At 48.7% G+C, this 25,497-nt stretch overlaps 4 protein-coding genes across 7 annotated transcripts; 3 read left to right on the top strand and 1 right to left on the bottom strand.

Annotated features, from left to right (window-relative positions):
- Positions 1-25,488, top strand: LOC136197065 (uncharacterized). Its single transcript, XM_065986749.1, has 2 exons — positions 1-45; positions 18,072-25,488. The coding sequence occupies exon 2, from the start codon at positions 18,083-18,085 to the stop codon at positions 25,355-25,357; it is 7,275 nt and encodes a 2,424-aa protein (XP_065842821.1). The 5' UTR covers positions 1-45; positions 18,072-18,082; the 3' UTR covers positions 25,358-25,488.
- Positions 3,399-7,173, bottom strand: LOC136197613 (gamma-aminobutyric acid type B receptor subunit 1-like). Its single transcript, XM_065987408.1, has 16 exons — positions 6,793-7,173; positions 6,585-6,722; positions 6,355-6,519; positions 6,181-6,294; positions 6,061-6,126; positions 5,784-5,999; positions 5,443-5,667; positions 5,290-5,380; positions 5,172-5,240; positions 4,973-5,123; positions 4,775-4,910; positions 4,599-4,721; positions 4,434-4,544; positions 4,065-4,379; positions 3,762-3,932; positions 3,399-3,703 (listed from the first exon to the last, which is right to left on the bottom strand). Exons 1-16 carry the CDS (start codon positions 7,018-7,020, stop codon positions 3,533-3,535), a joined length of 2,490 nt encoding a protein of 829 aa, XP_065843480.1. The 5' UTR covers positions 7,021-7,173; the 3' UTR covers positions 3,399-3,532.
- LOC136197616 (uncharacterized) lies at positions 7,358-9,582 on the top strand. The gene has a single exon (XM_065987414.1). It carries the CDS (start codon positions 7,369-7,371, stop codon positions 8,665-8,667), a length of 1,299 nt encoding a protein of 432 aa, XP_065843486.1. The 5' UTR covers positions 7,358-7,368; the 3' UTR covers positions 8,668-9,582.
- Positions 9,769-12,729, top strand: LOC136197615 (uncharacterized). Of its 4 annotated transcripts, XM_065987410.1 has the most exons (11): positions 9,769-9,901; positions 9,961-10,005; positions 10,066-10,229; positions 10,289-10,496; positions 10,552-10,668; positions 10,725-11,104; positions 11,159-11,413; positions 11,469-11,878; positions 11,940-12,063; positions 12,151-12,366; positions 12,414-12,729. In XM_065987410.1, exons 3-11 carry the CDS (start codon positions 10,071-10,073, stop codon positions 12,627-12,629), a joined length of 2,085 nt encoding a protein of 694 aa, XP_065843482.1. In that variant the 5' UTR covers positions 9,769-9,901; positions 9,961-10,005; positions 10,066-10,070; the 3' UTR covers positions 12,630-12,729. The 4 variants fall into 4 exon arrangements, with proteins under 4 accessions (XP_065843482.1, XP_065843481.1, XP_065843483.1 ...); XM_065987409.1 differs by having other exon boundaries at positions 9,961-10,229; XM_065987411.1 differs by lacking the exon at positions 9,769-9,901 and having other exon boundaries at positions 9,954-10,229; positions 11,469-11,658; positions 11,716-11,878.
- Positions 25,489-25,497: the final 9 nt, after the last annotated feature.

Below are 25,497 nucleotides of genomic sequence, written 5' to 3' on the forward strand. Positions count from 1 at the left end.
ATCGGACAACTGAGGCTACGTCTGGGGGCGAACAGCGTCTGCATAGTGAGTAAACAGATCGACGACTAACGTCGACTCGCTGACGACCGCTTAGACCATGCATTCCACGCGCGCATTTAGCCCCACTTTGAGGATTCATCTGAAGTTTCTACACTACCGATCAATCTACCGGTATGTCGCTTTCACAAGGCGACTCTATTTGTATGGAAATTAAGTTAAAACCTGATCGCAAAAGTTTGAATCAAGCAGTTGGTGAAACGATGATGTTTTCGTTTATTCATCACAATCGCCACCCAGAACAACAGTCGCTTGTTCCTGGCCTTCTCTTAAATCCATCTTCTTTCTGGATCATTCTATACGATTGTGTTGCTGATGTACTACTCGTGTCAGATCGTGTTGACTTTCTTCAGGATTCTCCTGGAATTGTATCTGTGAATGCAGTTGCTATACTGTGATTGGTTCTTCACCATGCAATATTTGTGAATAAGAATGCCTTTACTAAAGGTGCTCAGAAAAAGTATGAATCAGGCTTTCTAAGGAGGCAGAGAGACAGAAAACTTTACTTTACTACCGAACTGAGAATAACTACAACAAGAAGTCTTTTGAAAGAAGAACGTCTAAAAGGACTCGGAAGGAGACAGATGAGGCGTTTGAGACATCACCTCAAAAGAAAGTGACATCTTCATGACAGCATTCTTTTCCTAACTACACATCATTGTCTGTAACTTCTTCTAAGCCCTTCTGGTAAACCCTCCCGTGCTTGCCTGTGGCTTGGGGAGGCCAGGGGCAACTACGCACTGCATGCGTAAATTATCCCAATTCCGCCAAACCATATATACTTTCGTTTACGACGTCACTGCGTACATGTTCAAACGGGAACACCCACGTGATTGCACTTCTGCATGCGCAGTATCACTTTGTCCACTCTCGACGTCTCCTCGCCTGTCTCATAAGTTTTACTTGGTTTCTAGTGCTGGGACGTCTGACAATGGAGGCAGTCGGCAGCAAGACGACGCAAGGTACGCGTAAATTTGTTCGTCCGTATATTTAAACCCTACGAAAAGAAACGACTCAGTACGCGGAACTAGTCCTTTTATAAACTTCTAAAGAGGTTTGGCACTGGGTGAGGACCCCTGGGTGTACTGTACCATAGATGTAAGAGACTGTCTCTTACATCTCTATGACTGTACCAAGCTTGCTTCACGGTCGTCGCTCTGACGTCGCTAAATCTATAAAAAGCTGTGACGTCATAAGCGTTGCGCACGCCAGTGGTCTATTTAAATGCTCTTCTTCTGTAGATCTTGTGTCAATTGAGGATTACAAAAGAATTCAGGACCGTAAGTCTCCGTTTTTTGTTCAACACCTCTAGATCGTGACGATCGACTCTATTTCTTCAGTGCTTCAGACAGTGAACGTCAAAGTCTGTCCTAAGTCTTTCGACGCTGTAAACACGCATGCAGCGGAGTTTTCAAATCTTGGAAGAGCGTTTCATTTCAGCAACGAAGAAGGAACCGTTCAATATGAAATGCCCTTGGTCTCTTTTTCTTTGGAAGCACCAAAAAGTCCCTTTTCATTTTCTTCTGATGTTTTGCGTAAACGTCCAGATGCAGTCAAACGCTTATTTAGTGTTATTGATGACCGTGATGCTTTGGCGAAAATGGCTGAGGAATTGGAAGAAGTTCATTGTGAAGGAGAAGCTGAAGTTATTTTGGCATGCAAGTTAATTAAACCGTTGGTTGGCTACTGCTATCCATCAAAGCATGCAAAATCGGCTACACTATATGATGAAACGGATCTGGAGCTTCAGGATCTCGGAATGGGAGAGGAACAATGTTGGCACGGATATGCAGATTTGGTAGCTTCACCCACGCCCCACTTTGAGGATTCATCTGAAGTTTCTACATTCATAACTACCGATCAATCTACCGGTATGTCGCTTTCACAAGGCGACTCTATTTCTGTGTGGCGATTGTGATGAATAAACGAAAACATCATCGTTTCACCAACTGCTTGATTCAAACTTTTGCGGTCAGGTTTTAACTTAATTTCCATAGCTCGGGGAGAGAATGGGTATGATAGACAGAGATATCTTTCCGAAAAACGCGGTGGTTGAACGAGATTCTTATTTAGAAACTTTGCTAATCCTATAGGAGGGTGCATATTCGAAGCGGAGTGGAATGCGTATCGATGCTCAGAGATCAATCATCAGATGCTGATCGTCGAGAGCATGGACGCCGACTCGGAAACGAGACGAATGTCGCCCATAGCATTGCACGGAGGAGATCTTGGCACCGGACCCTATACAGATTTGCTCAACGGACCGATGGATCACGGTGCGTTTATCTACATTGTCCAAAGGTGTTCTATCGTATTCCCTTATGTCATTGTAGACGCTATTTTTGTACGGATGTCTTGTTTTTACTCTTCTTGAATTTTTCAATTTATTGCTGCACGAAGCTGTAGATCGAATCTCCGTTAGTGTGAGCATAGATGTCTCTCCCTTTATCTATGGGGTGTGAGTGAACGCGTACATACAGTAAGGAAGTATTCGTTTTTGTCACGCGCACGCTCAACAAAGATGCCACGCGAAAAGCGCCACATCAGTTTTCTCTGCGTTCCGTTCGTCGTTCGTCTTTTTCGTCGTTGGCGTGAGCGTTTCCGAAGTGGTACCTAGGTGTACTGCTTGGATTCGTGGACGCCAATTGCCAATTTGTAAGCAGACGAACCGCCCGTATTCAGCTCACCCCGCTCTCACGTTTTTTGCACCATCGAACGGCACGAAAACTGACGTACGACGTGACGACGCGCCAAGTGCACGCGCGCAGCGTTAATTACTCGCTGCATCTACTCGCCTTTCGGCGATCCCTCGCCGCGTGCACCCGAATTTCTTTTCATTTCATTCGCTTCTTTTTTTCTAAGAAGGAGCAGCGCATCGACCAGGTTCGCACCTTTGGGGCCCCCAGTAGGCGTACACATAGGGGGCGGGGCCCTCTGCAACATACGCCGGTCCGATACTGCCCGCACTCGCGGGCATAGAAAATTTTCGTCATTAGGTCTGATTTCTGATCGTGTAATCGAGTGAGGGCGGGTGTCAAGGCAGCGCACGAAGCCCACGTGCGTATGTTGCAGAGAGTGTAGCGAGACAACAAATCGGTATAGTGTCGCGTGCTTGGTTTGCTTCACTGCGTTAGTTTTCGCGGGTCCCCTCCCTTACATTAGGGTTTAGTTGGCGGCTGCTAGTAGGGTAGGGCGGATTCTGTAGTAGGCTTGTAGCTCCTTCCCTCGTGCTTAGCTAGCAGCCGCCACGTGCTTTAGACCATTTTCAATGGATTGCGAGGTAATCTAGGTTGATTAGAATATATTAGGTCAATGGATTTTGAGGTACACTCTAGGTGCCATTTGTTTTAATATTATTTTTCTTTCATCCTGTCAAAGTTAATGTGAGCCAGTAAAGAAAGATGAAAAATGTCAATACTAGAAAAGTGCACAAACTAACCTAAGGAAATCCGCTTCAGATTTGGCTGCCATGCAGTCATGCAGCACTTTCGCTTTCAACCGCGGTGGTATCCGCACGGGCGGTATTAGTACGGGTGGTAGTATTCTCAAACGAGGCCTCGACAATACCTGAGTCCTCCTCAAGAATTGTATCAGTTAGTCCAAAGTTTTGTGTCATTTTCCGTATAGTCGATTCGCTCAAATTCCGCTATATTAGAACAGATTTTCAATATTCCTTCGTACTGTACACATTTTGTTACACTGACTTCTCTAATCATGATCTCCATGGCGAGTTTCTGCCGCCTGTTTTCTTCCTGCAAACGCCTCAAATCGGCTTTTTTGGCGAACGTAAATGCACTCAGAGAAGCTTTCGTTCTCTTTCTTGCCGGTCCCATCTCGCCGACACTTTTATTCTTAGCAAAGAACAGCAAATAAACCTAAAAAGACAAGGATAAAAAGACGTACAAAACACCACTACTAGTGTACTGACGCTGATTGTATACAGTTATGTACATGTACGCAATTATATAGGATTGACGTTACAACAATGCATTCGGGCGCGGACTTGCCTTTGGAATGAACACGAGTGACACAATGATAGTCGTCATGACTATAACGGCGACGCCCGTCAAGGCGAACGAAACGCCGGGATCCTCGATGAACGTAAAAGCGAACGCCAAAACGCACGCGACGACGGTGTTGTAGATCGACATGGCGATATATCGAGAGTCGTTCAGAGACGGAATGTGAACCGTGCGCGTCTCGAAGGCGAGAAAAGCGCCGACAACGAGAACGACGGCCTTGTAGGCCAAGACGACGTAGCTCCATCGATTCGCGTGGTCGCTGTAGCATTTCTCCCAAATATACGTTTCTCGAGAGTCCGTCTATATATAAGAGATATGCATGTATGGGTTTTCTGTTTCACTTTGCGGACTTACTCGTAAAGTTTGAGTTGTTTTCTTGTATGGATCGAGTGTGTACCAAACGGTCAGGAGGACGACGTCTATCAGTAGGAGAGCTCCGACAATGGCAAAAAGCACGTGATCCGTCTATTAATGAAACAAATTTTTAGGTGTACTATCTTAATTTTAATTACACAATACCAGTTTCACGTCAGACGACGATCCGGCTTTGGATCTTTTAAAAATGACGTTGACTCGCCAAGCCTTGGCGAACATGCTTCCGAAAGCGAAAGAAAATCCAAAGATCAACAACGCATTTCGAGCCTAACAAAAAAACCTTTGAACGTTTACCACGATATTATGCAGTCTAGTCCTACAGAACAACTGTGCAACGAGATGTCGTCAAATTTAAAAAATTGCCCGTTGAAGCCATTAAGTATTACAGCAACGAGTATTAGAAGAACTCCGAGCCCAATCAAGTAATTCAGTCTCGGACTAGAAAGCTTGATTATTCTATAAATATGAATAGCGTGTAAGCAGAATTTTGGACCGGCCAGAAAAGCAAAAACGCTTACTTTTTCTCTCGGTGATAAAAAGTGAAGATGAGAAGCACGACAGTTAGAATTATGGCAATTGCGTCAATAGTGGAAACAGTGTAGAATATTCCTTTGTTGGAAAAAGATGTCATATTAGGAGGAGACGAAACGGGTGTTTGTCCATCCGCAGCTAAGAAGGACGAGTATAAGAGTTTGAAAAAGACACTCGATCGCTCACTTGGCCAAGTCCAGTTCTCGTGCGAATCACGCTTCCCGTTTGCACGAACTTCATAAGTAGACAAAATATCTGTAGAAAAAGTTGAACAGCAAAAACCGAAGTAGACAACGCCTCCCACCTTTATCGTAAATTCGATAGTAAATCCACGCTCTATCAAAGTAATCCGATTCCACAGCAGACTGAGATAGATTTTCAAATTGGACGTGTCCCTAAAAAGAATCAGAAAAGAAAGCTGACGCGTCCTTTGAACTGAGATACAAAGACCGAGTACCGTGAATCCTCTGAAAGAAACATTGTGTATAAGCGTTTCGTTCAAGACATCGGCCAACGTCGCATTTTCGTAATTGAGATTGACAAAAAGGTCTGGGTATCGACGAAGGGCTTTGTCGAGCATATGCGCCACAGCAACTATGGCATCATAGCCATAGGCGGCGTAATACTGAAATGAATCTTCGCCTGTCCGGCGAATATATTCTCGCTGAAAATGAGCATATGTCTAAAAGACACCAAACTATTAGCACGTGAAGAACGTCAACAGATGGCATCATATCATTGCTAGTCTCTGACTGACTGACTGACTGACTGTACTACTACAAAAAACTCTTACAGTACCTTGTTTGGCAGCACTGACAGATCTTCTGGCACGGACAATCGCGTTAAATCGCTAGTAAAATGACCATTAATCGTCTTCTTCATGTCGTCGCCGGAACACGTCAAATTGAAGGAGTCGGAAGTCGTATGCAAAAACCACTCATCCTGAGGAGAGTAGTCATACCAACCAGGAAAGACCCAGACGTAGAGAGTCGAGGTCAATCCCACGTGGAAGGCCTAAAACAAAATTTGTGAGGCACCAAAATCAACGACACGTCTATAAAACGAGCTACTGTACTTCACAGACGATTTTTCGCGCTACCCGCTCAAAAACCAAAGCGAAAATAATTCGATAATCTAGATCCTGCAAATGCAAAGAGTCTCATTAATTAAATTGCCTTTTTGCACTACTTTTTACCTTGACGTGTTGCATGACTTCTTCTATGTTGAAACCGAAACTATCTCCAGATACATAATACATTTTATGGTTGACTTTGCTGGCGTTAAAGCGATTCGCTAAATCTTGAGCGTTCTATTATATTGAGACAATTATTATGAAGCAAGCTCCTTCACGTAGTAAGATGACATATACCAGTCTGAAAGACTCTTCAAAGAGAATAACGGCGTGAGACCACTTGAATTCCTTCATTAGTGAAGACCGAAGCAAATTCTGCCCATTCGCAGACGGATTGACCTGGTAGTAGAACGGAAATTTGGTACGGTCTAGCAGGACGGGCGACGACGAAAGAAAGCCCAACTAAGGACGCAAAAGAAAGTCGATTACGTATTAATTAATAACATTTGCGTCACACTGCTCCGGACCTGAATTAGGTGCACATATCTCGTGATTTCATATACCACTTCGGTCACAGGCGTGCATCCCGCTCCCACCAAAGCAACAAATTTTTCTTCTTCGTTCAATTGGTCGTAAAGCTGATAGCCAGCTCTGCCGCGAGAACACTGCAGCGTCACAGGAGAAAAATGTGGGCGTGACCAATATGTATACAGTACTTCTATTACTGATCACTACTTTTGTGTCGTTCGTTCTGAGGCGTAGTTCGTAGTCCTTCAAAAGCGTCGGTGTGCTGTTGACGTCGTCGATCGCGATTTCGCACGCGACGTCCGAGCCTATCGCTTCCCACGGACCGCCTTTGCTTGTTGGAAGAAAAGCAGCAATGTACAGGGCGTTCTTTCTCGATCCCACTTGTCTGAATAGACCCAACTGGACAAAGGCGAAGAAGACAAAGAAGCGAAACATGATACGGGGTCCTTGCTCTGTTGATACGGGCACGCTTTCGAGTCTCGTTTCGACTATTCGGAAATTCCACACCCCGTATTCCACACACTCACACTTCTTCTTAGCGCTTTTAGATCTTCCTTATCTAGCGAACGCCTCCAACCATCGCTCTCCCAGCTCCTCTTTCTCTTAGAATGCAGGCTGTTATTAGATCACCGCGCTCGCCCGGGACCCCTGAAGAAAAAATGCCAGATATCTATGAAAAGCCTGCACTCTTCCTTCAGACTGCACAAAACATACTTAATTAAACCACGTGCAACGTTATTTCCTTGAGGCCAATAACCACGTGACCGATTAGTCGATAAAACAATGGCCAGTGTCGCAGTTCTCGTCTCTGCCCTTCTTCTAAGCCTCTTTCGCATCCTGCTCAACGCCATCGATCCTTACCTTAGCCGACTAAACATTCACCTAGTCAAAAAGCCTCCATCGTCGGTCGAAAAACTTCTCGCGACGATTCGCGCCAAATCGGGCTCTCTACCGTCTCTGGCGCAAAATCCCCAGTGGCGAGAGCGTCTCCAGCTGGCACTCGACTACCTCCGCACGGCAGAAGACCTCACCCCATTCGGACGCTGGACAGCGTACAAATGTCTCCTTCGCGAAGTCAACACAATCCAATGCTTCGAAACGGTCTCGCGGAAATTTCCCCAACTCGCCGTCGCCTCCCATTCGAGTCGACCCGTCTTCATAATCGGCTTACCACGCGCGGGAACGACCCTACTCCACAATCTTCTATCGCTCTATCCGAACGTTCTCTATCCGACGAAACGTCGAGGCTATTTCGCCGATATGTCGTCGAACGACGCCGAAGAAGCGTCGTCGCTCGACGATTTGCGTCGGAGAATGAAAATCGCGTCGAAACGGTTCTCCATGGGCTTCGAAGTGTTTTCGAAGAGCATCGTTTCGATTCCCTATAGCGTTCATCCCATTTCGCTCGACGAACCAGACGAATGTTTTGTACTGCTGAACAAGTATTTATTCTACGAAACGTTACCCCTTCTTCGTGGTCTCGATTTCATGATCGTTGCCGATCGATATGAGGAACTGTCCGACGAAGCCTATCGTCTGTACAAGAGAGATTTACACGTGATGCAATCGATTGCTTTTCCTGGTGAACGATCTTGTTTCGTTGTCAAAGCGCCGTATCACACGCCGTTTGTTCACGTCATTCTGCGTCATTTTCCCGATGGCACCCTTTTCGTGCGCATGCATCGGAATCCGGTCGATGTCCTTGCTTCGGGTTCATCGCTTCTGCGAGCTCTCAACGTTCCGTTTGTTCGAGGCGATGCTTCGATATTTCGACGACGTGTCCGAGGGACGGTCTACGGTGTGACTAAAGAGCTAGTCAGACAGACACCACGAATGCCCGAGGACACCGTCGACGTTCGATATGAAACGCTCGTTCGAGATCCCATTGCCGTGTGTAGAAAAATTGCCGTTCGAGCTGGCATGGAACACACGAGAGCGATGGACGAGAAACTGGCAGCGTTTCTGGCCGAGGACAAAGCGAAACGTACCAAAGCCGGCAAGCACGTATACACACTAGAGGAATTTGATCCAGTAGAAGTTCGAAGAGACCTCAAAGAATACTGCGAAATGTTTGGCGTCTAGGTTAAGGTACTGTTGAACACGTCATTAGATAAATAACTTGGCTACCACGTGACAGATAAACGTTATGGATGTAGCACTCTTCGTCTCTTCGCTTCTTTTGAGTCTCTTCCGCTTCATTCTCAACGCAATCGATCCCTTCCTCAGCCGACTAAACATTCATCTAGTCGAAAAGCCTCCGTCGTCGGTCGAAAAACTTCTCGCAACGATTCGCGCCAAATCGGGCTCTCTACCGTCTCTGGCGCAGTGGCAAGAGCGTCTCCAGTTGGCACTCGACTACCTCCGCACGGCAGAGGATCTCACCCCGTTCGGACGCTGGACATGCAGCCTACGGATATCTCCTTCAGGAGCTCAATGCATGCAATCCAATATGCTTCGAAACAGTCTCCCAAAAATTTCCCCAACTCGCCGTCACGTCGCATTCGAGTCGACCCATCTTTATAATCGGCTTACCGCGCTCGGGAACGACCCTACTCCACAATCTCCTATCGCCGCTCTATCCGAACGTCTTTTACCCTTACGAGACGTTTGGAATGTTTCGCCGATATGTCGTCGAACGACGCCAAGGAAGCGTCGTCTCTCGACGATTTGCGTCGACGAATGAATGTTTGTCTAAATACTGTGTAATGATTGTGTGAGGCAAAAAGCGGTGACGAAAGAGCGCATTACCCTAATGTTATTCGCGCGTCATCGAATTCCTCTTATCATGGCAGTTGTTGACGCAAAAGTGGATGGCGTGCCGCTCATTCGGTCCGGCAAAAGAGCGATCCGGGCGAGGTTCGATGTACAGTAGCCTCGTACCCAGACCTTTCTCTGTGTCCCGTGACACAGAGAAAGGGGTTTTCGTCTTCCAGCTTCTCCCAACGGTCGTTCTGAATCGTTTTCTACGTCATTCGTTTAATCAATTAAACAAATCAGAGAGGGACTCTAATTGATTCACACGTCGGCTTTCCAACCCTTTGTGCGGATGCGTGCGGTAGCACGTGCGCGCTCCTCCTTCTTAATTGCCTTAGTTTCCTATTCTTATAGTATCCTATCGCCGTACGTGAAGTATGATGCATAGGAGACAATTTTTAGATCACGCCCGGCCCGAAGACTAGAGAATCAAGTGCGGCGCCACCGCCCGCGCGATGCGTAACTTGTATGCGCATGGTACTGTATTAATTAAATTACGGGTAGACGCAGCTATAAACCGCACCCTCTCCACTGCTTCTTCACTTGTCACGGTGGGTTGTGCGTAAGTTCAAGAAAGAATCCACAAACCTCGAATCTTTCTATTTTGCGTACTTTTCTTAGGCATTGTGGTGACGTCCAAAATAGGTGGCTAAGAAAGGGGTTCAGGTTCTCCTTTCGAACAATACGTGTACCTCTAAACATAAAAACTTCTGCATTTACCGGTAGTACCTATGGCCTACATTGTCAAAATCGTTGCCGGAAGCAAATCAAAATGCAGCGACCCTATTCTGCACATATCTCTTCAAGGATCAAAAGGAGCTATCATGGGTATTGAATTGGACGAAAAGCGCTGCATTAGTCACCAGAAAGAATGTTTCTCTTGCGGAAAGGTATACACTCTTTTTCATGCATGCATGTTACCCCTGAACCGATTTTCTTTTTAACTAAGGAGACGTCGTTCGAAATCATTCACGATCTCGTCGGCGAAATAAATCTCGTGCAAATCGCCAATGGCACTCCTTACCTGAAAGACAACGACTTCGGCGTTGAGTCCGTAACAGTGGAAGACAGCTCAGGAGCGGTTTTCACCTTTCCTTGCAACGATTGGCTCTCGCCGAACAAAGGAGACGGACGCGAATCTCGAACCTTACTTCGCGGTATGAATTCCAGAAGCGATTGCTGCATGGATTTTTGAGTCTCGCGCGCATGCAGGACCTCTCGTCGAGAACAAGACCTTTCGAAAAGTCTCGCAACGTCGCTACAAGCAGCTTGATTCTCTACCGCTGGATCTCACCCAAGAAGCAGCTTTAGAGTTAATCAAGCGTTATGGCAAGCACTATAAATAATGAAAACGTTAGATAGTGCGTAATTTTGTTCGACTTTAGCCACTCCCGTGTGCTTTACCAATTGGGGTAAAACCGTCCACAAGAAGAGCGTTTTTGCATTTTACCCCGACGTTATTCTCGACGTTCAAAACATCATTAGATTGGCGTCGATAGCCGGCCTCCGAGTGCGCTCGTGCGGGGCGACCCACGCCTGGTCAGAACTCTACGCCGACGAAGGCCAAGTGCTCATCGATCCGCAGAACATGGGACCGCAATCGGAGCGAGTCACGATCAGCTCGGACCGAACGAAATTGACGGTCATGGCCAATGCGACGACGTTCATGGTCAAGGAGGCGCAGCTCCAGCACAAGTTCTCGCTCAAGTTCAATGTCATTCTCGACTCGGTCACGTACGGCGGAACGGTCAACACGGGATGCCACGTGAGTGGAGATAAGTTCCACCATTATCAGTCAAATCTCGTTTTGTGTTCTTAGGGTGTTGGGAGAGGCCAGCCGGCTCTTCCTGATCTCGTCACTGAGCTCGAGGTCGTCAATGACCAAGGTGATCTCGTCACCTATAACGAAGAGTCAACGAGCGCCGAGTTCATGAAAGCTGTCACGACGAATCTCGGTTTATTTGGCTTTGTCTACAAGATGACGCTTGAAGTCGAACCGAGAGAGATTATCGTCGAAACCGTCAACGATTTTGTTAAGGTGAGCAATAGCATCGCCGACAAGGAGAAGCTCAAAGTAAGCAGAGTAAATTCCGTCTCAGAAAGAAATTTATAATCCGTACTTTTATAAGCAAATGGTTGAAAACAATTTTTCTACGGAAATATTCTGGTTTCCGTTCAACAGTGGCCTCTTTGACTTGAGTGACGTTAAAAAGGCGAAAACGTTAGAGGTCGTAAAGGAGGAATCGGTCAAAAAGGCGTTGGGCTCTTGGGACCCGTTGAACGACGAATGCTGGGTGCGACTTATCAACGAAAAACCAGGTAGTTTTTACGCCTTTTCTGACATATTCTTGAGCCAATTTTTCTCTGCATTCAAAGGCGGACGGCCAGCTCACGAAATATATTATTTCGTTCAATACTTTTTTGACTGGCTGAGTCACAAGTTCATGCGAGCAATTACGGACGTCCTCGCGGCGCATCCTCACTGTAATCCAGCGTTTACTTGGATGTCGCACCAAGCTCTTAAAATCAAGAGATCAACGTACGAACACCGAATATCGACTTTATTTTATATAATTTAAAACCCTTCTTGTTTACCGTAGGATTGTTCAGGAACTTCCACATGCCATTCACTATAGGAAGTACATCAATCTTGCTCCGGTTTACGACATCGAATTCGCTTTCCCCGTCGATGACGATTACGAGAACGTTGTCAATGCGTGCATGGTAAGAAGATAGACGTTTGTCGTCATTTCATAGTACCCAATTTAAAAGAAAAACGAGTGTCAACTTCATTACTAGTACTGTCTCTAGGCTGTTGTAAGACTCGTTCAAGCGCGCGCCGCGAACGGCAGTTTTCCCTTGAATATCTGCTTGGAAATGAGGTTTATGGGTCCGAGCGAGAGTCTACTGTGCCCGGCTACCGTTGGACAAGGCATGCCCAATGTCGGATTTGAAACGGCCTATATCGAAGTACTCAGTCTGGTTAATACTCCGGAATGGGAAGACTTTTGTGGACAAGTGGCCACTGTAAGAACGCTATTAGCTAGGAGGGTGTAAATAATTTCTGTCCCCAGGCTTGGCGTCAGATCGGCGGAAAGGAAAATAAGAAGCCCTTGGTTCATTGGGCAAAGGAGATAAATCCGGTCACCAATTTCCCCCAGTACTTGTGGGACAATAACAGAGAAAACATGGCGAAGTTTCTCGCTCATCTTGGTTCTAAAGTTGACATGGAACGACGTCTCTTCTTCAACAACTTCCTCGAGGGAATCTTCTTTCATCCCACTGCGTGAAGAAAGAAGCCGTAACGTTGAACGCATTTCTATTGCGAATTCCTATTTGTTGTATGTGTTTGATGTTTCGGGAAAAATTCTACTGCTATTGAATGTCAAATGGCCTCTATCGAGAAGAGATGCCCACACAAGCGCGTGTTCAAATCAGGCGAGACGAATTAAATAAATGAATAAATAATTAATCATGCGTGGGGAAGCGGAAACACCCAAAGCGTTTCCGGCTTGCTGCAGCGTTGCATCAAATGCCAAATTGGTCCGTTAGTTCTCTCAGAGGCGTTGACATCGATTGATCTCTTTTTAGTTTGCAGACTACGATTAGTGACATGACCAATGAACTAACATTGTTAGTCAATCGCCACGGTTATCCGAGTGCACTATCGACGTTCGATTCGAAGAGTTGTCTCGAGATCCCATTGCCGTGTGTAGAAAGATTGCTAAACGAGCGGGCATGGAGCACACGGAAAAGGTGGAGGAGACTGAGGACGTTTCTGATTAGGGACAAAGCAAAACGCGCTCGAACTAGCAAGCACAATGTACACCCTAGAGGAATTCGGCTTAGATGCGGCAGAAATTCGAAGAGACTGTAAGGAGTACTGTACTGCGAAAGGTTTGGTGGTCTAAATAACTACAATACTGTATAAATAACTTGGCTATCACGTGACAGTTAAACGTTATGGGTCTAGCACACTCCTCGTTTCTTCCCTGCTTTTGAGCGCCTTTCGCCTCCTTCTCAACGCGATCGACCTCTATCTAAGCCTAATGAACATTCACCTAGTCGAAAAGCCTTCGTCGTCGGTAGAAACGCTTCTCGCCGCAATTCGAGCCAAATCGGGCTGTCTGCCCTCACTGGCGCAGTAGCGAGAACGTCTCCAACTCACGCTCGACTTCATCGGCACGAAAGGAGATCTCAACCCGTTCGGACGCTGGATCGTATACAGATATTCAGGGCCGGCGCGACGGGTCCGGCAGGTCCGGCAGCTGCCGGACCAACATTTTGTAAAGCCAAAAAAATTATATTGACGTTAGGCAGTCTGGCCGTAGCTATATCACGTATAGCGGATTAGTGTACATATACAGGCGCCTTACCGTATATGCAACGTCGTCTAACCACTATGGTCTAACATGGCTGCCACTGAGTCCTCTACGGATTCTAGCCGGATTCCGCCGATTTTTCACCCTGGGACTTCGTTTGTTTGTCCGAAAGCGTTCGTTTGGATCCGGAGCAAACATCGTGAAGAGAAGCTTTCGTTCCAACTGGTGCGAAGAATTTCCTGGCTTCATTATAACATCCGTCTTGACGCGGCATTCTGTCACGTCTGCATGACTGCTTCTCACGGTAAGAAACTGATGGCGAGTACAAGAAGAGATCCAGCCTTTATAAAAAATAGTAGGCTAAGATGTTTTTGAGTGAGTTAATTAAAAACAATGTCTCGAGTGGGCGTGGTCAAAAAATTTTCGCGCGCGCACAGCGCGCGCGAAAACTGCCGGGCCAACTTCAAAAACACTCCGCCGGCCCTGGATATCTCCTCACCGAAATCAACGCACTTCAGTGCATGCTTCGAAACGATTTCGAAAAAATTCCCCCAATTCGCGATCGGCGAGACGCACAGACCCGTCTTTATATTCGGTCTACCGCGCTCGGGAACGACGCTTCTCTATCATCTTCTATCGCTCTATCCGAACGTTTTCTGTCCGACGACATCTAAGACGATTTTCCACGGAATGTCCCTCGATGACGTCAGAGAAGCGTCTTCTCTCGTCGATTTGCGTCGACGAATGAAACTGGCGTCGAAACGGCACGCGTTCGGCTTCGAAGTCTTCGCCAACAGCGTCGTCTCGATTCGTACAGCGTTCATCTGACCGAACCGTTCGGTCCGGAAGAGTGCACCCTGTGGCTGAACAAATACGTCTTTGCTCAGCCGCTGCCCGTCGCTCGGGTCAACGTTGCCGAGCGATACGGGGAGCTAGCCGATCGAGCGTATGGTCTGTACAAGCGAGATTTGCACGTAATGAAATCGATTGATCGTCCCAATGCCGATCGTTTCGTACTGAAAGCGCCTTTTCATATGATGTTTTCCGACGTCATTTTGCGTCATTGGCCCGACGCCTGTTTCGTGCGCATGCATCGGGATCCCGTCAACGTCGTCGCTTCAGTTTCGTCGCTCGTTCGCATTTGCAACTCGCCCTTTTTTCGTACTGATTCGTTGAAATTGGGACGAGATGCGCGGAAGACGATTCGTGGCTTTGCTAGTGGACTTGTTCGTCAAACGTCGACGCGTATGCCCGAGTGCATGATCGACGTTCGATTTGACGAATTTATTCGAGATCCCGTTTGTGTGTGTAAAAATGTTGTCTGTCGAGTTGGTTTGGAACATACAGAAGAAATGGACGAGAAACTGATGGCGTTTCTGATTGAAGACAAAGCGAAACGAGCCAAGGCAGGTAAACATGTCTACTCTCTGGAGGAATTTGGTTTGAATGCGGCAGAAATTCGAAACGACTGTAAAGAGTACTGTGATAGGTTTGCCGTATAAATGCTAGTACATGTGAAGTCTAACCCCCCTCTCGGTTAGACGCGGTTGATATCGAAGCTATGGGGGTGGGACAACAGATAAGGCGCGCGCACTCCTCATTGTGCGATTAGCTTTCGCGCAGGCAAGACAGAGCAGTGTCGGAGCAATTTCCCCCCCTTCCCCTCCCACGGCATTACTTAGTTCTCCACTAGCCTGGCTAGTGTGAAGTGCCATACGGGGTGTTAGTTCGGCAAGGCCTAACCAGGGATATAATAGAAGAGGGATATGTAACTCGCGCTATCACGTGACGTTTCCTTGATGCAAGCAGCTGATGCAGGCCCTGTTACGGTTAGAACCCGTATAGGAGTCTCCAAAGTGCCTCCGTTTAGTCACTAATATATTCCTATCGTGGCGAAATCATTAGACAATCGTTTCGAGACAAGGTTTACTTAGTATCAATGCTGGTATATGTTTTTGATGGCTATTTTGCGTGATTTTTTTACACCCCTCCGGCGTGCACCCTCTTGCATCGTCTTCATAGCGAATTTCGTTAGGCTCTTTCTTCGAGACCCTTCCGAAGACATTGTAGAACACCGTCGACGTTCTCCTCCCTGAGTAGCAGCAGCCGATGCGATGATAGAAGCGATTATGTCACTAAGAGGGCGGTTTTACGTGACATAATCGTTTCTATCATCGCATCGGCTGCTGCTACTCAGGGAGGAGAACGTCGACGGTGTTCTACAATGTCTTCGGAAGGGTCTCGAAGAAAGAGCCTAACGAAATTCGCTATGAAGACGATGCAAGAGGGTGCACGCCAGTGGCGTAGCCAGGATTAAGCGGAGGTAGGTGCTGAAGTTCGCGCGCGGAGCGCGCGAAAATTTTTGGACCACGCCCCTTTTCTATTTGGCTATTTAAGGCCTCTAACGAAAAACAGTGCGTAGGCCCAAAGTAACACAACAGAGATAGTAACTTCGGATTGTGTACAAAGCTTTCTGGAACGAGTACATATGTAGGCATATTACATAGCATAACTGGCACATAACATTTGAGCTTAATTATTAACGCTCATCGAAGGAACGCAGTAAATGAGCACGTTGGGTTTGTCTTCGCTCGCAGCACGCAAACCCAACTGCGAGCTGAAAACGTGTCACTTGATCATGCACCCGAGGGGGCCATGCAGGGAAGGGTAACTCTGTGCCACCTTTACTCGACAGGTGAATCGCTCTTTTGATATATACATGTAATCAGAACACCTAAAATCTGTGGTGTAAAGGCATAGCCACCAGGTGCCCTATTCCCATTTTTACAGAAAGGACATATTTCCGGGCAGATTAAGGTGTGGTTAGGCAATGTGATTCCCATAATGCACATGCTGTAGGCACTAACAGAGATCGGACACCGTGCTAAGGGTGTTCGGGCATCACATGATGGCTAACAACGGGCCATCATTATCTAGTTTAATTATTTTCAGCAAACTTGAGGGGGGTGCTCGAGCACCCAAAGCACCCCCCCTGGCTACGCCACTGCACGCCGGAGGGGTGTAAAAAAATCACGCAAAATAGCCATCAAAAACATATACCAGCATTGATACTAAGTAAACCTTGTCTCGGCACGATTGTCTAATGATTTCGCCACGATAGGAATATATTAGTGACTAAACGGAGGCACTTTGGAGACTCCTATACGGGTTCTAACCGTAACAGGGCTTGCATCAAGGAAACGTCACGTGATAGCGCGAGTTACATATCCCTCTTCTATTGTATCCCTGGCCTAACTTACAGGCGAGGTCCACGCCTATTAGTACGTTGGGGGGCGCGGCTGGACACCTCCGGGCACTGGCCAAAAACCCTTGCTGGGCATAGTCAGGTGACCTGACCCTTCACGTGACCCGAGGAGAAGGGTCAGGTCAAACGCCCTATGTCGAAGTGTTGCCGTAGGAATGCGGAAGCCCCAATTATCCACTTAGCTTGATTGTGACGTAATTGACCACACGGTCGACCAGCACACGATACATGGCTTTGGAGTTGTACATCTAGGCTGCGGCGAATGCACGTACGTGGAGATCGTCGACTTTTGAACCTTCGTCGACGCGCAGCGAGCTTGATATTTGGAAGGTAATCGTCGATCGTCGGGATAGACGTTTTCGATGAGAAGCTTCGCAGCTGAGAAGTCGATTGCTTTTTCTATCGCCGCGTTCGATAAAGGTCCCTTCTTTCGAGGCTCAGAGATCGCGTGCCAGCGAGTACTACGTAATTAATTTGATAACGACGTCACAGAGGTCTCGGCCTGTGATTGGGCCGCACTGTACAGTGCGGCGGCAACAGTTAGACATAGGGCGTTTGACCTGACCCTTCTCCCCGGGTCACGTGAAGGGTCAGGTCACCTGACTATGCTGGGCAAGGGTTCTATATTTGGGTGGGATAGGTGGATATCAATCTAGGAGATGAGAAAAAAAGGAGTGTTTAATCCGGGAGTTCCTAGACTTTTACTCGAACCGTTGATCGGACAACTGAAGCTACGTGTGGGGGCGAATAGCGTCTGCATGGTGAGTAAACAGATCGACGACTAACGTCGACTCGCTGACGACCGCTTAGACCTTGCATTCCACGCGCGCGTTTAGCGAAACCGCGAAAACTGGCGCTCGAAGCTCGTTCGAAATGCGTAGATAGCGTCGAAAGCGCTACTTATTCACCTGCGTTAATCTAGCCTAGCTAGCTCTCGATTTCACGCGCTAGTTTGCAGAAAATAGTACAACAGGAAAACTGGTCACGTGAGCGTTTTCACTTCACACCAGGAAAAGCTCTCGAGCTGGAGACGCTCGAAGCAACATTGGGTGATTTATCTTGATTAATTAATAATCTCGCCTCGAAGAACCTGAGCAACACAACCAACTAACTTATATATTTATTAATACAGCCTTTCTCTCTAGAGCCTTTGACAATGAAAACGACTGCTGTTCTATTTCTTATTTCTTTGGCAATTTTCGTCGACGCTGACGTCCCCGATTGCCCTAAATCGTGCATGGGAAAGTGCTCATATAAGGAAACCCCCGGATCGTTGCCAATCGACGTTTCGGCAGACGGCCAAGGAGGCATGACGGCGACTATAGGACTTCAAGTCCCACGCGGCACGGGTGGTCGCGAGCCGGGCTTCACTCTCAAATACAGCAACAACGCGGGCAACGGACGACTCGGCTTGGGCTGGGAATTGTCGTACCTTCCAACGATAGCACGCTGTCCCAAGCGACACATGGAAAACGGCGTTTCGGCGAAAGTGAGCTTCACCGTCGACGACGTCTTCTGCGTGAGTGGCAATCAATTGGTTCTCGTCAACGGCACGGATACGAGTCTGTCGATGTACGATGGATCGCAGTATTACGCGGATCGATACGATCGAATTCTCTATCAACCTTTTGGGCCTCGTAAGACGCGACTGAATCAGGGAGTCACCGGACCTGAGTACTGGATCGCTAGCATGCCGAACGGCGTCGTTCACGTGTACGGACAGACGCCGGATTCACGCGTGACGAACGCCAATGGAGTCGTGCTCTCTTGGGAGGCAAACTGCGAGATGGATCCGTTCGGAAACGCGATTAATCTCACCTACGTCGACTACGGTCGCGACGCCTCCAGAGATAGATACTTGAGTAAAATCAAATATGCCGAAGACACGGCGTCGATTGAGTTTGACTACGAGACTCGTCCGGATCCCATTGTGTCTTACTTTTCCGGTATGGAGTTGCTGACCAGTCGTCGTTTGACGACAATTAGCACGTTTTCGGCTGTTCCCGTGGAAGACGGTTTTGGCGTCGAGACAGCTCCCGTTCCCGTTCTCGTTTACGTACTCAGCTACGCGACGTCGTCTCTGAGTGGCGTGAGTCTGCTCGAGAGCGTGCAACTCTGTTCGGGTTGTTTTGAGTTGTGTCAACCGCCGCTTCGACTGACGTACGAAAGTCCGCCATCGAACGATGTCTCGAACTTGGGATTTCCGTATGATTTTGAGACGAATAGCAGCGATACGAGCATGTTCGTTCGATTCTTGCCCGGAATAACGCCCTACAGTCCGGACGGATTTCCTCTGTTGGCGCTATGCGGCGTACACGGCCACGAGCCCATAGTCTATCCCTCTCAGACGGTCATGGAAGAGTCGAACGTTCAATTGACTGTTGACGCCGACGGCGACGGCGTCACCGATCTTCTTTTCGTTCAATACAACGCGACGTTTGGACTCAATACCGTTTTGTTTCGTAGCAAAGGCGACGGTAATTTCAACGCGGTGACGTCGTCGTTGCGAAAGCCGACCGTCCCGTTAGCGGGCACGCCCGATGATCGTTGCGCGTGGGGCGCTCTTCAGCTCTACGCCGACTCTATCTACGAGAACACTCACGATTTTTTCTCGACGTCACTGAACGTTTTTGCGAACGATATAACGGGCGATGGGAATTACGATTTGACGGCCGTCGTCCTGACCGACGGTCCAAGAGGTATTATAACGAAGAAAGGACGCTGTCCTTCGGAGATGCCCAAGGTTCTCATATTCTACGTCGAAGGAACGGGCGGCGGAAACCTCGTCTCACAAGGAACGGTCGTCGGTCGTCACGACTTTAATTTCGAAACGGGCAAAGGCTGCTCAGTTCTACTCTCGGACATAACGGACAGTCTCTATCAGGACATCGTGATTACGTGCGCCGACGACAAGGGATGGCGCGTGTGGACGATTCTCGGCAATTCGAATTTCACGTGGTCGGAAAAAAGCGTCTTTTCGAATATCGTTCCCATGGCCCCTTTGCCAAATGGGCAGAACTTCAGTCGAAACGGGCAGGTTAATCGGATTCTAGCTCGGGATCTCGACGGCGACGGATCGCCCGAACTCGTCATGATAACGCCGACAGAGAAAGGAATCGAAGTTCGCGTCTCGAGCTCGATGGTCAACGGATCATTTACGCCGATCTACGGCAATAAGATGATCATAACGCCGTCGACGGACGTTCTCGGATCGAAGGCGCTCTCGGCGTTCTTTGTCGACGTGCCCGGGAGCTTTACTCGATTGATCGTCAGCTCGGCTAACGAGTCAGGTTGGTACGTATACGCGGCGCAGAGTCTAGGGAATTTTAGCCTGAGTGATGCGGTGGCGTTGCCGCGCGGTCCCGCGTGCGCTTCGAATACCGTCGTTCTCGCGGCCGATGCCAACGGCGACGCTCGTCCCGAGCTTCTCGCTATAAGTCCCGGTAACGGTAGCGTCGGACTCGCCGTGCACGTCGTCGCCTTGACGACGGATGAGAAAGTTTTCGGTAGGACGTTTTCTCACCAATATCCTGCGATCGTGTCTCCTCTCAGCAGCAACATTAAACTATCCGATTCGATCATTACGGCTGATTTTACCGGAGACGGGCGAGTGGATATTGCCCTGTTTCGCATTCCGTACTACACCAACGGAAAGCATTCGTACTGTGCCGTGTACGATTCGCTGTGGCACCCTGTTATCTATGCTCTTCCGTCCGTACGAATTTCTCCGTCGCCTTTCGATCGACTCACGCGACTCGTCGACGGCAACGGGTTGACGACTCGAATCAATTACGCGCTCATGACGAACGACTCGGTCTACATCCAAGAGTCTCGTAGTCGTAGTCCCAAGTATGCTCAGTGTCAGACATGGCCAAACGCGAGTGCAATAGCGTCGCCGATTCCGAACGTCATCTACACGCCCTCGGCCCGATTTCTCGTGCAGCGAATCGACAAGGATAATGCTCTCGGCGACGGGAGTTTCGCCTACACGCGCTACGTCTATCGCGGTTTCGCGAGACACACGCGCGGCTTCGGATCGCTGGGGTTCCAATACGTCTTCGCTTTTCACAACGAGACGACGTTGTCGCAGCTGACGCGTCACAGTCTCGATTTTCTCGCGCACATGCACGGTCATCCCGTGCGGATCGAAACATATCGATGCGCCGATTCGATGAGACAAACGCTTTTGATATCTTGGCAAACGAACGAGTGGTCGTCCGCTCAGAAGCTTCCGACCGGCGCGACCGACGGCGCGAACGTATTCAAGTACGGATCGTATATAATTGCTTTGTCGAAGCAGGATCAGTTGACGTACACGGAAGACGGGGAGTTCTTCGTGAAGAGAGAGACGAAGACGTTGCTCTACGACGCCGACGGCTTGCCGTATTCTACTCTCTACGCCGTACACGACGCTAGTCCGCACTCGGGCGAATTTCCTACGCTCGGAGACAATTATTTCACGCGAAACGTCACCATCACGCACATGAAACCGACGTACGCGAAGCACTCCTGGTACGTCGGGCTACCGGAGTATGCTGTCGAGATAGCGAATACGACGTATCAAAGTACTAGTTCCTACGTCGATTATACGTCGTCTTTGACTGTGAAGAGTGCCACGAGGACTTTTGACGCTAAGACGGGTATGGTGTCATCAGAGTCTTTGAGTTCCGGTATTGGAGCTGATCCCACTAAGGCTCAGAGTACGGTGACGCTTCTTTACGAACGCGACGACCGCGGTAACGTCCTCGTCGTGTCGTCTACGGGCGCCGATGGATCGGCTATCGATAACAAAACAATGACGTACGACGATCGCGGTCGATTTCAGAAGTCGCTTTGCAGCGGCGCGATCTGCCAGGAGTGGCGGCACGGTCACAACGGCGAAGTGCTACTCGAAACTTCGAAAGCGAATGAAAAGATTAGTCACGCCTACGACGCTTTGTTTCGCGAAATTGCCGTCGTTTCCGCTTCGAGCCAAGCGAAGAACGTGAAAACGTCGTTCGAGTTCTGCCAAAAGGCGAATTGTCCTAGTTCGTTAAAATCGGCCGTCTACGCGAAGGTCGTGGATAGTTCGGTCTACGAGTACTACGACGGACTGAACAGGCTCTTGGGAACGAGATGGGTACCCCAAGGAAGCGACCCCGAGCTGATTCAAACGAATCAGTACGACCGTTTCGGCACGCTTTCGCAGAGATTTCCAATTCACGAAACGTCCGATTCGAGCAACCAGGCGATACATTTCCTCAAAGATTCGCTCGGTCGCGTAGCGACCATCAATGAAACATTCCGAGCATTCGTCATCGAAGACTGGGCGACCTTCTGGCAGACGTTGGCTGTCGACTACAGCGGTAATCGCGTCGACGTCACCGTGCGCGATTCGTCGTCGATCGGCGAAGCGAAATACACGCCGTGGCGACAGACTCGCGTGACGGACGCTCGCGGATTGACCGTGTTGACGCGAGAGCCGAACATCGATCAGACGCTTCAGTATTGGTACGACTCGAATAGCAACCTCGTTGCCGTCGTGCTCAGAGGCGTCGAAACCGCGCTGCTTTATCGCGCGACGTTTTCCGAGAACGGGTATCCCAGTACGTTGTCTCATTCCAATAAGGGAACGTATAAGTACGTTCACGACGGTCGTGGACGTCTTGTTAACCAGACCGATCCCAGTGGTAATGTTATGAATTTTCGTCGAAATGAGCAGAATCGAGTCGTTTCGATTTTTGAAATGTTGCCCAATGGAGATGGTGGAGTCGTTTTGAACGTTTCGTACGACAAAGTGTTTCCCGATCACATCGCTTCGGAATCGGGGGTAACAACCGAGGGACTCGATTTTGGAGTAACGAATCTTTACGACGAAGTCTTGGGACAACTTAGAAATGTAACGAAAACGTACGCTGGGAAAACTGTCATCATTAGTCACGTGTACGACAGCAGTAATCGCTTACAGAAAGTCGTCTATCCGGATGGGCTGGTTATCCTGTTTCAGTACGACAAAATCAATAGGATTAATCGATTAACAGACGACTCGTCGAAGCGCGTTCTGTGGACTGCTCAAGAGTTCGACGCTAAAGGACGAGCAAGCAAGGAGACCTTGGGCAATGGTCTTCAAATGGAACGTCTCTACGAACCCGCGACCGTTCTGCTTAAAACGTCGAAGTATCTCGACAAAGCTATGACCGTTCGAGGCGACGAAAATCGCATGGTGCAAGCCGAGGCATCGTTTTCTTTCACCGTATATTTCGATCCGTCGAGTCGAGTATCTCTTATCAGGAAAGAAGTCTCCGGGGCGCAACTCTACGAAGAGGCACTGACGTATGACAATAGCTATCAGGCTCTTACGAAGACGAGTCGGGTAAACGATCGTCGTTCGGTATCGTTTTCCTACGGAACGTTTGGAAATCTTCATTCGAAATCGGACGTCGGTACCTACTCGTATCCAAGCGTGGCGTCGTTTGGCGCGAACGCTGAACGACTCGTAGAAACGGCGGCAATATATCAAGTGTCGAAAGTATCTTCATCGTCTTCGACATACGATTTCGAATACGACGAGAGAGGAAATCGTATATCGTGGAACGGCACCTTTGTCGAATATAATTCCAAGAACAAGCCGTCTCGTATCGTCCGCGGACCGTTCTCCGTCACCTTCGACTATTCGCCTCGAGGCCAGCTCTTGATGCGAAAAGATTTCGTGAATATAAGTTCTGACGGTAGCGGATTTGGAACGTCCATACTCTACGGTCAAACGTGGTATGCCGACGATTTGTACGAGGAGGAGTTAATACGCGAAAATCTCACGAGTCCTACTATGACGAAGAAGATACAGAGGTACTACGTCAACTCGGACATCGTCCTCCAAAAGACGACGAGTCTCGTGTCATCAAATTCGAAGCCGACGTCAGCTTATTTCTTTCTGCATCGCGACGCAAAAGGTTCGTTGCACTTCGTCACGGACGAAAACGGGGACGTTGTTGAATCGTTTGACTACGACGTGTGCGGTCGACGACGAGACGGGCGCACGGGAATTCCGTCCGCGCGCTACGGTGAAGTTATGTCCCGCGCCAATTCCCAGTCGTTGACCGCTAAAGAGGCCGCGACTATGCTACCGTCTCTAACTTCGAAAGTAACCGTGCAATTCGGCTTCGACGGGCATATTCAATTAGACGACATCGGCGGCGATTTGGTGCACATGGGAGGTCGACTATTCGACACTATTCACTGTCTCTTTCTCACTCCGGATCCTTTTGTTAGCGACATGTGGCGTTCGGTTGGCTTCAATACCTACGCTTACGGCGAATTTAATCCCATGTCCGGTATCGATCCGAGTGGCTACAGCTTTCTCTCGTCGATCGGTCACTTCTTCAAATCCACGTTCGAGAAAATCGTTCACTTTCTGGAGAAAATCATCGACGCCCTAGCGAATCTGCTGCGAAAAATCCCCATACTGAACAAAATTCTCACGCTGGCCATCGACGTCCTCGCCGAAGTCACCGGCCAATTTTGGCTCTCGGCCGCGTGGGAAGTCGTCGAAGATCGCGTGCAAGGAAAGAGCTGGGCGCAGGCGTTGGCCGACGGTTTGATCAGCATCGCAAGCAATGTCATCGGTTCGGTGTTCGACGCCGCCGAAGGCGCTATCAACGCGGCGGGTGACTTTGCCGGTAAGAGCGTCATAACCGATCTTCTTAAACTCGGAAAAGTCGCCGTCGACGGGATGAAAGGAGCGGCGAAAACGGCGGCGAGTGGTCAGCATTCGCTCAAAGCGATATCGATGGGAGCGGCGAAGTCGGTTCTTTCGGACGTATTTTCTAGCGTTTTGAAAGCGGCGAAACAATTTCTCAAGCCCGAAGCGGACGTCGCCTCTTCGGTGACGCACGCGCTCGCGTACAGCAGCGTCTCTCATCTGCACACTGAAGTCGTCGCCGTCGCGAAATCTGTCGCTAAGGACGTGATCAGCGAGGTTGCTAAGGACGCTGCGAAAGGCCTTTTAGCCGACGCGCGAAAGAGCGGCTTCTTCGGCGTTCTCGACGACCTCAAAGGGGATTTTCTGCAGGAAGGCGTTCCGAAGACTTACGTGTCAATGCACTTCTCTAACGCAATGAACGCGCTTTTGCAGCGATCTGCCGATCATTTCGGGTTCGCTAGCAGTGGCAAGAGCTCGTTTGGAAGTCGAAAAATGAGCGAGTTCTTCGGCGAGGCGCACCACTTTGGTAAAACGCTCGCCGCGGACAGAATGGCTGGTCTCGATAAGTTGTCTGCTTCGCACGGGCTGTCGTACTCGGCTCTCCGCAATGCCGACGTTGTTCAGTCGTTTTTTGCTAGCGAGCAGGGCAAGGAAGCAAAAAATGAACTTTTGTTTCAGGAGGGCAAATGCCAACTGATAAGAAACCCTATGGTGAGCGTTGAAAGTCTCGAGCAAGATTGGACTGGTCAATAACTCCACTTGGGACACTCATTGCATACTGTCTATAGCGCTACTGTTATTTTTTGTGTGTGTGCTTTTTTCTGTGTGCTGCGGTCTTTTTTTCAATTATCGCGAAAGTTCGTTCAAGCGTGATCGAGTGCGCACGCGCAGGG

This window comes from Oscarella lobularis, chromosome 17 (assembly GCF_947507565.1).
Source record: "Oscarella lobularis chromosome 17, ooOscLobu1.1, whole genome shotgun sequence".
In the NCBI taxonomy this organism is placed as follows: Eukaryota; Metazoa; Porifera; class Homoscleromorpha; order Homosclerophorida; family Oscarellidae; genus Oscarella; species Oscarella lobularis.

Excerpts from the sequence above, each read along its gene's own strand:
- LOC136197613 (XM_065987408.1), bottom strand. The coding sequence starts at position 7,020 with ATGTTTCGCTTCTTTGTCTTCTTCGCCTTTGTCCAGTTGGGTCTATTC. Across the intron at positions 6,295-6,354 it reads TTGAAGAGTCTTTCAGACTG|AACGCTCAAGATTTAGCGAA; the intron begins GTATATGTCATC and ends TCAATATAATAG. Across the intron at positions 4,545-4,598 it reads CGTCGTCTGACGTGAAACTG|ACGGATCACGTGCTTTTTGC; the intron begins GTATTGTGTAAT and ends TTTCATTAATAG.
- LOC136197616 (XM_065987414.1), top strand. The coding sequence starts at position 7,369 with ATGGCCAGTGTCGCAGTTCTCGTCTCTGCCCTTCTTCTAAGCCTCTTT.
- LOC136197615 (XM_065987409.1), top strand. The coding sequence starts at position 10,071 with ATGGCCTACATTGTCAAAATCGTTGCCGGAAGCAAATCAAAATGCAGC. Across the intron at positions 11,105-11,158 it reads CGGTCAACACGGGATGCCAC|GGTGTTGGGAGAGGCCAGCC; the intron begins GTGAGTGGAGAT and ends TTGTGTTCTTAG. Across the intron at positions 11,414-11,468 it reads CCGACAAGGAGAAGCTCAAA|CAAATGGTTGAAAACAATTT; the intron begins GTAAGCAGAGTA and ends TACTTTTATAAG.
- LOC136197065 (XM_065986749.1), top strand. The coding sequence starts at position 18,083 with ATGAAAACGACTGCTGTTCTATTTCTTATTTCTTTGGCAATTTTCGTC.